At 47.1% G+C, this 9158-nt stretch overlaps 1 protein-coding gene across 1 annotated transcript; it reads right to left on the bottom strand.

The window, feature by feature from the left end:
* Positions 1–1469: 1469 nt before the first annotated feature.
* Positions 1470–8854, bottom strand: LOC144099461 (uncharacterized). Its single transcript, XM_077632779.1, has 4 exons — positions 8477–8854; positions 8227–8374; positions 5340–5667; positions 1470–1818 (listed from the first exon to the last, which is right to left on the bottom strand). The coding sequence occupies exons 2-4, from the start codon at positions 8369–8371 to the stop codon at positions 1632–1634; spliced, it is 660 nt and encodes a 219-aa protein (XP_077488905.1). The 5' UTR covers positions 8372–8374; positions 8477–8854; the 3' UTR covers positions 1470–1631.
* Between the last annotated feature and the right edge of the window lie 304 nt (positions 8855–9158).

Here is a 9158-nt window from a genome sequence, read left to right as displayed (position 1 = left end):
CGACAAACATTCTTTAAAATATTTGTCCTCTACTTGCTAATTTCATGGCCTTTACGTTTTTCATATCAGTGGCGTGCACTACTTTGCTGGTTCCGTACCGATATAGTTCTAGACTTCGTGTGATAATTTCTTTACTTAATACACAAGAATACGGAAGCATTGGTATCAGTTATGTCTTCCACGAATGAACGATAAGGGGTTGGTTGGTATGACATGATTAAAGGACATAAAACTGAGCAGGGGACAGGACATAGAAGAGAAGCAAAAAAGACGAGCTCGTCCTGTTTCCTTCTCTCCTGTGTCTTGTCCCTTGCTCAGTTTTATGTTTTGTAGTCATGTCTGCCACGATTTTTAAGTCATACAAATGACTTATTTTCTTTTAAAAATCCTGTTGAGTTTGATCCTTCCACAAATTCTATGAGGAGGCCGCGCTGCAACATAAGCCCCCCCCCCCCCCCCCCCCCACCCCGAACAAAATTTCTGGCTTCGCCACTGCACTCACACGGGACCCTGGGTTACGTGAGGGACAAGAGAGTGCCATAAGGACTAGGCAGCAGCACAGCTTAAAGAAAGTATGATGCTTGATTCTAAACACTTGCATTTGAAGTCTTAAGTACAGCAGAGACGCATCGATAGTATCGAGGTGAAAAAATAGGTGTTACATACGAGCAAGCCATCCTTGCATTGCAAGTACAAGGCACGCCAATGCTAGCTTATGGCAAATGCTGAAGCGGGTATTTGACGGAGTCGACTACCTACATGGGGTGGTGGGTGTGGCATACCGTTTTGTAACGTGAAAAGCCTTGAAAAATAAGTAATAACGGTTCAGAACACCGGTTTTTTTGAGCACCTTATTAAACCAGCTTCTTTCACCCCAAAGCCATATTATCTCTATCCAAGTGTGCTCCCCTGATACGTTGGTCGAGTGCTCTAGACCAGTGTGTGGACGACTGCACGTCTCACATGAAGTACACTAAACTTCAGCGCTATCTAAATAGCTTCCTACAGCGCTGTTTGTTAACTAAAAACAAACACTTAGCAATTCGGCAGACACTTAAGACTGCTTACGTGTGGGAATGCGAAAGGATTGAAGAGCGTAGTCAAGCTACGTTGCCGGATGACTGAATCATGAGTCATGACTGACTACGAGGTACTACTATGCACACTTTGGTCAAACTCTATAACCATACATTACGTTGCTTGAAAAGTGCTGAGTCATTCTACGTTGCAGAACGTTCATGGGTCAAGAGTCATGACTTTCATAAGTTTTGTTCGTTTCGTCATTCATGAGCACACATATTCTCATACATGCGTTGTGACCTCATACACAGGCGTTCTGAATTTCGTGCCTCGGCCGGCCGGCATTCCTGCTAATGGGTTATGTAATTATTTTGCATGATTATCAACACGGGCGTTTGCGTCGACCTGCGCTGGAGTTTAATGAGGAGTACTTTAACATACATCGCGGCTCTAAGGAAAGAATGATTTTACAAAGCTGCCATTGTACACAGCACGTGACTGGGTGCTTCAAGGCAGGACTTTGATATATTTATATCCGTCATGAGGTATCACCTATGCGGCCCATCAGGTGGCCTGCTGGAAAATCGGGAAATGGTACAAGCAGGCCACCGTCAATGGGCGCCTCCGACAGGGCGCTGTAGGACGTCGGATCGCCGCAGAAGTTGCACGGCGGGGGTTCGCCCACAGGGAGGGAACCCCGACGAGCGGCCCAGCACCAGGGGATGGCGCGGGCACCCGATGGCGCCCTCTATGATGCCGCTCAGGCAGCACGAGCCGGACGCGGACGACCTGGTGCCGCTGCGGCAAGAAAATAAGTATCGCTCACTATTCATCAAGAAAATATTTACGAGGGCACTTAATTTTTATTGTATGACGACAATGCGGTAGTAGTTAGTCTTCTTTTTTGCGGAACTAAAATTGCCTGCCTAGCCCACTAATCACCAAAAGTTAATTGGCATTGGCTAATTGGCCCTATCCTACCACAGTAGCCACCTGCTGGGCAGTTCAAGAGGCAACCACCCTCAGTATGCGTATTCCTCCGCCACCCTAAGAACCTCCTCCGTCCACTGCAGCCAATCTCTGGGTTCTCGTGGCAGCAACCTTCTGGCCTGTCCCTCCTGCGGTCTAAAAGGGGTAAGCGGGATTTCGTTCTCACCCGCCGCGGTGGCTGAGTGGTTAAGGCACTCGTCTACTGTGCCGGAATATTGGAGTCCAATCCCGACCACGGCGGCCACGTTTCAATTGAAGCGAAACGCGAAAGGAGCCATCTACTGTGCGATATCAGTGTACGTTAAAGATCACAAGGTGCTCAAAATTATTCTGAACACCTCCACTACGGAAAAACTTCCTTGCTTTCTTCTTTCCTTCCCTCCTCTATAACTCCTTTACGGCGTGGTCCAAGCGCCCACCGAGATTCATGAGACTGTTACTGGGCCATTTCCATTCATCAAAATCAATATTCATTTTCTTCTCTCCGCCTGTCTTTCCGAACCATGGCGGGCGGTAGCTGATGCACACGACACCACAATGCCGGACGATGCCTCTTCTTCATAGAGGGACTTCTGGCAAGAGTCCCCTCCTTCCTTTCCTCAAGTGTCGAGAGGGGTTCCACCTCTCCGCTTTGCCAGCTCCACACCGTGGAAGGCGGTTTAAATCTGGCAGGTGGTGTACACAAGATGGCAACGGCGGACACCTTTTTTTCTTCACTCCGGGGCCTCTAATGTTTACGCATTAAAAATGCTACATTTGCTTGTTATTATAGGCTAACCAGGACATTGCTAACCAGTACGCAAGGAAGACGACCGGTTGAGCCAAGCCGGCGTGAACAGCCAATGGCCGCCTCGATGATGGCGCTGCTGCTACACGAGGCGGACGTGGACGAGCTGCAGAATCCACGCTGCTCTTTATCTCTGGTGATACCCTAATCTATCTTCCCACCACTCGAAGTATTGTTTTAGCCTCAGTTCTAGACACGTCCTGCACCACTATGTTTTGACGCGTTTGGTGACTACTGCCAGCATGCAACAATTATATACTTCGCTGTGCGGGGATATTGGTGGGACTTTGTAACTCCATTAATTAGAAATTGAGAGCCAAATGAATTCCACCGCAATCCGATCATCTTCGAATAAATTGCTCTCTTATCCCTGGATCCACCGCGACAGTTGGCCGCACTGATGTGCCCTCTACTGCCACGACTTAATAATCCTCCATAAACTATTGCTCTGTCGATCGTCAAAGTGATTTCGATGGATACCATTTTGGTCTACCCTTGCTAGCCGGTGCAGTGACGCTGGCGCAATTGTTGTGATCAGTGGTCTATTGCGAACTTGCGATGTTTACGTGAAGCAACAGCCACAGTGCAGCGCGATATCTTGCGGGGCGCGCTCTTTCCTACACGATGAAGCGAAGAGGATACTTTTCATGAGAGTTTTGATGCGGGCCGTATTGTGCTTCATTTAGTTGCTTATGAGAAATGATTCATCTTGTTTCCAAACATGTCATTCCGACACCTTTTAATGAGCTCAATGATTGCACCATCGCAGAACATTTTAATGACTACAATTTCAGTCTAACTTCTAAGAATGAACCAACTTGCGCGGACTACTGTTGGCGCCATATTCTATTCTATTTTCTTGGTTACGAGAGATATTTTCCATTTTCTTCGAAATCATCTGACAGAGCTACTTTTTCTTAATAGGAATGGCTCGTTTATTTTTTTCATGCGAGCACTTCTCCCGAAATTTTATGGGAGCGAAGAAATGAATTACAAAAGAAATGGAGACAAATAATCAAACAACGCTATTAATAAGGAGCGCCTCGTTTTCCACGTGCTGATTGAATGAGTCCAAACACCCAAGGCGAGAAATCTGAAGGAATTTTGTATTAAGGCAGGACACTCAAAAACTGCCAGTTCCTATTACTTTATGTTGGCGCGAGGGCTCAGGCTGCGGGCGTGCAAGCGTAAACTAAAGAGCTCTTCTGCAGCGTCGCCTGTCACCAGCGCGATGGGTATAAAAAAAAAAGGCAGACAAAAAAGGAAGGCCCCGCTTGCGCGCAAATCTCGGCATCGGCTCGAGCGTCCAGAATGCACGAGAAGCCAATGGAAAACGGGCCGCAACGCTGAAATGCGAGTAGCAGTAGCGGTGCCGCAGAAACTTAACGCACAAAAACAGAATAAGAAGAGGAAAGGAGAAGACGAATGCTAACTAGCTGCAAATATATTCAAGGTAACCTTCTCAAGCTAGGGAACGCGCAAGTGCTTCCGCTTAAGTTAAATTTAGAAACAGTCTTGACAAGGCCTAATACACGTATATCCGTGCAAAGATGAACTGGGAAAAGCCACACACACACACACAAAAATTAGTAGATCGCATCTCCAGTGGACGAAAAAATTCCAGTGGATGCTGCCCTTCGCGAAGCAACTGAAAAAAGTGTAGATTACCTAAAACTGAACAAGATAAGCTCTCGTTCGAGAAGAACTGCAGAACGAACACTGAAGCAGGGGTCCTTGATAGCTACCTATGAGGCCTGAAGAATGTACATGATTATAGCTTATCTAGCGCGTCGAACAATTGCGTTTCTGAGTTGCAGGCGACAACCCTGCCCGTTCACTGCTTTAACAGGCACAGCATACATGAAACTGAGTAATTCTGCGCCCTCTCAGCCGGCCGCTAAGTCAACCATTGGTCTGCCTTGTACAAGCAGAGCCATAGCTTAAAGGAATCCCGTGAACCAAAGTGACTGTTCAGTCAACCAGCTTGGCAATATGCTTCGTACTGCAAATAGGTATCGTCGTCGTACTAGGCCTACATCAACTTCATAGGGTGGATAGGTTTGGCAGATTGCAGGGGACCATGAAGGGCACGTGTGTTGAAAATTTCTGCTATCCTTTTCAAATTGTGATTGAGTCAATGGACGTAGTGCTACACTAGCAATCTTTTTTTAAATCGACTAGTGTTACTGTGTATTCTCACATATATATCCTAAATTTCTTTCATAAGGCTAGCCGCAACTGCACTGACCACTGACACAGTGAAACCCACATTCTTGAGGTGTTGAATAGAAAACCTCAAGTCATATCAGTACTGAAGAGATCGAAGACAGACTATGTGTGAAGGTAAAATTATTCCCGCCAACGACTTTACAGTTGCCCCCATTGCCATCAATTTAAGCTAACAAACGAACAAAATTTAATGTGCAGCATTAAGTTGGGTTTTTCCTTGATTGCTTTCCGAAGCGAAAACTTCAGAGAGCCGATCACGTCACTGTTTAGCCAACGATCTGCTGCCGTGCTGGTAATGATGACACTCACTCACGCAGCTTCCGTGCTCTTCGGCTGCTGCTGAGGCTCAGGTTGCGGCTGCTGCTGCGGCTGCGACTGCGGCTGCTGCTGAGGCTGCGGCTGCTGCTGAGGCTGCGGCACCGGATGCGGCAGCTGCTGCGGCTGCGGCGGCCATTCAGTGCCGTCATGGGCGGCCATCGCGAGTGGCTGCGGGTCGGTGCGGAAGAACTCGCTCAGGAGGTCGTCTTGGGAGTCGTCACAGCAGTCGTCGTACGCAGCACGCCTCAGTTCCTTCTTGAAGAGTTCGAACTCCGCGTTGATGACCAGCAGCTCCCAAAGGCATCGGACCACTGCGGAGGTAGCTGTAGATCCAGAGACAGAAGTTCGGCGGTTAGAGAAGAGTGCACGTGCTTTTGGTCTGCGCACCTCCTGTCCACATTACAGCACGAACACTTCTCTACCGTGAAATGGTCTCCTCGCAAAGGATTCTCGGATCGAATTACTTTAAGTGCTGTTCATGACTTTTTTTCTTTTAGGGCCTAATTTGCTATCACAGGCTGGTCTCGATCAGCAAGAAGACAAATATTGACGAGACCTACGATTTGGAGAATTCAATCAATCACTCAATCATTGAATAAATCAATTCATATTTTTTCACCAAAACAAAACAAAGAAAATCTGCACAATAGCGGCTTGACAAAGCTCCAACACCCTGGAAAGAATGACAGCACTGTAAAAGTTCAATTTTTTGTTCATTTTACAAGGAAAAGAAAAATAAATCAAAGTGAAAAAGAAAGTGTAGCCTCTAGCTACAATCATGGTCGTTAACTAACAAATGCATTGTGACATCTTTGTTAAGTGCCATAATGTTTATACCTTGCTTCTCGAAGTCATTGAGTGCGTGGGGGAGAGCGTATTCAACGCGTTGACGGCCATAACTTGTGCGCGTGACAGGAACTTTCGAAGGCACATTATGGCGATGAGGGTAGAGCTTAACGCCTCAGGAGCGAAGGAAACGAGACCACTGCTACGAGCCGACACCAGAACAGAACTGCCAGCCGTGGCTGCACAAGCCACGACCAGGTGCCGTCTTTATTCTCTTCGCAGGGTGGCGCGCGCTAGCCGGGTTGTCGGCGCCGCCCAAGAGAGGGTGCTACAAGGGTATACGTATTCTTGTTTGTGGAGATTAGCGAGTGAGAGGAGCGTATCTAACTTGCCCTGTATCGATCTAGTGTAACTTTTTAGTAGTTTGTACTGGAATATGTTATCGGCTTTCATTATTTTGTATGTTTTGAACAAAGATTTAGTATGTGCGTTGAATGGAACATTTTCTATTACCCGAACAGCTTTTCTTAGTAAGATATAGTTTGTTGAAATTTTGTGCACTGTTGTTTCCCCACACCAGAGCGCAGTGAGTGAGCCCGGAATGGAACAAGGAATTATATAGAAGCTGTTTATTTGGCAGGAAATAAATGACGATTTCTACTGAGAATGTTAATTACCTTTCGCGCTTTTGAGCAAAGATGTACGACATGATTGTTGCAACCCATGTGTTCAGAGAAAACAACCCCAAGTGCTTTCATAGATGTGTCTATTATATTTATATAGACTAATGATAATGCTTTCAGGCATTTCCACACATTTACCAGGTACAAAAACAAAACACAATTTGTTTTTGATTCCTTTAATAAGAGGTTGTTATTCTCAGACCACTCCTGCAACCGAAAACAAATGGAATTTGCGAGCGGTAGAATACCGGTCAGATTTTTTCCACTAAAAAACATGTTACAGTCATCAGCCTAGATTACAAATCAAGACAAATTATCAGTTAGCACTAGATCATTTATTTAAAATAGAAAAAAGAAGGGACCAAGGATGCTGCCTTATGGCAAACCAATTTGTATAGATTGAATTTGTGACTTATTATCACTAATTTTCAACGAACTGTGAGCGTGACAATAAGTATGAACGGATTAATCCAGTGCACGTACCAAGGAAACCATGCTTTTTTAGCTTGTCTATTATTAGATTGATATTGCTACGTGGCGGCCAGTCGAAGAAAGTGACACGATGATCGATGGCAATGATATGATTTAATGGCTGCTGGCCTAGCGCGAGCGCTTCCTCTCGCGCCACTGCACAGTTCCTCGTCTTCTTCGTCACACTACCCAGGGACACCGAGCGATGGTTTGGTTTATGGTTTATGGGGGTTTAACGTCCCAAAGCGACTCAGGGTATGAGGGACGCCGTATTGAAGAGATCCGGAAATTTCGACCACCAGGGTATTTTTTAAGTGCACTGACATCGCATAGCACACGGGCCTCTAGAATTTCGCCTCCATCGAAATTCGACCGCCGCGGCCGGGATCGAGCCCGCGTCTTTCGGGCTGGCAGCCGAGCGCCATAACCACTCAGCCACCGCGGCGGCTCCACCGAGCGATCGTCCCGATTGGTGACAAAGAGACGCAAATGGTTACGGGTCCAAGAGGATGGCCGGGCAGGAACGAGAAAGGGGTGAGGCGCTGGCCGCCACGACGAATGAGATGCCTGAATGATTCCTGGTCTTGAAGCTTCCGGGAAGCAGGTACCAGTGACGTATGGTACCAGTGGGATCATTTTCATGAACGGTCATGATCATTTTCAGCCTTGAGGTACTACTTTGATTCTTCCTGTACATCACGGCGTCACTTAGAATCCGCCAACGCATGTGCTCGCAGCACAAAATAGCATACTTATCTCACCTCACAGAGCAAGAGCATCTGGCCTTGTGCAAGCTGAGATTGTCGAAAGTTCCCTCGATTACTGTGGTGGTTCAAAGCAGCGTGCTAGGGTTCCAAATATCATGCCGGCGTATCATTAGTTAGGCTGTTTGCTTTGCGGCCGTTTCTAAACAAAGCCCCGTCGATGGGAAGACGTGCTTACCCTTCGTGCCCTCTTGTAGATGAGATCGGCAGACGAGGAACGCGAACGAAGGCCGCAGGTTGGCGATGCAAGCCACGTTGCGGTTGAAGGTCCCCGCTCGCACGTGCCCGGTGTGAAGCATCGCCAGTGGCTGTGGCCTCTGCATGTCCTGACCAAAAGGACGAGTAAAGAAAGTATTCCAGTTACAACGGCGACGGATTTGCGACAAACAGCGTCTGCTTGGCGGAGTCGGTGCGTGAACAGTTCGTACCTTGATCGGGGTTTCTTGCAGCCGACACGAAGGTCCTCCAGTGCCAAACTTCTTCACTTCGCTCTCCTCTATAATCTGAAGGAAAAGCTCTGGCCGATATACTAAGGGCGGCCTTCAAGTCGATTGCCAACCGGACCTAGAACGAGCTCAGGCTCACGCAACGTCTAGGCAAGCTTCTTGCCGCAATGCGCGAGCTGTACGCGTGCGGTCTTCTTTCTCGTTTCCACTTTTTCTGTGAACAAATGATCCGAGGACACGTGGCAAACGAAGCAAATGTCTGTAGAGAAAATGTCGCAGAACACTCCAGGGTCATTTGACATAAGAGTAATATGTGAAAGCACAATATTTTTTTCATCCTGTTGCTAAAATTAAGAAACATGACCACGGTTTCTTTGCCGGACGGAATCATTTCTTGCTCTTACGGTCCAAGTTGAAGGGCGCAGGCGGCTTGCCTTAATCCATATTTATATACTGCACAATAGAGAGGGCCCCCTTCTACATTTGAAAATGCCATTCTTGCGTTGGACATAATCCTCGTTGGTGAGCAGGTGAACTTTGGTTGTCATATGCGAAGATAACGCCGGCAATCGACAGAATGTCCTGCATGTAGATATTCCTCGCAAACCTCTACTTTCAATAAAGAACTTTCCTCTCTTTTGACATCCTGTTTTATTTTGCTTGC

This window comes from Amblyomma americanum, chromosome 1 (assembly GCF_052857255.1).
Source record: "Amblyomma americanum isolate KBUSLIRL-KWMA chromosome 1, ASM5285725v1, whole genome shotgun sequence".
Classification (NCBI taxonomy): domain Eukaryota; kingdom Metazoa; phylum Arthropoda; class Arachnida; order Ixodida; family Ixodidae; genus Amblyomma; species Amblyomma americanum.
The sequence above is the reverse complement of the archived record's forward strand: the minus strand, read 5'-3'. Positions and strand labels throughout refer to the sequence as shown.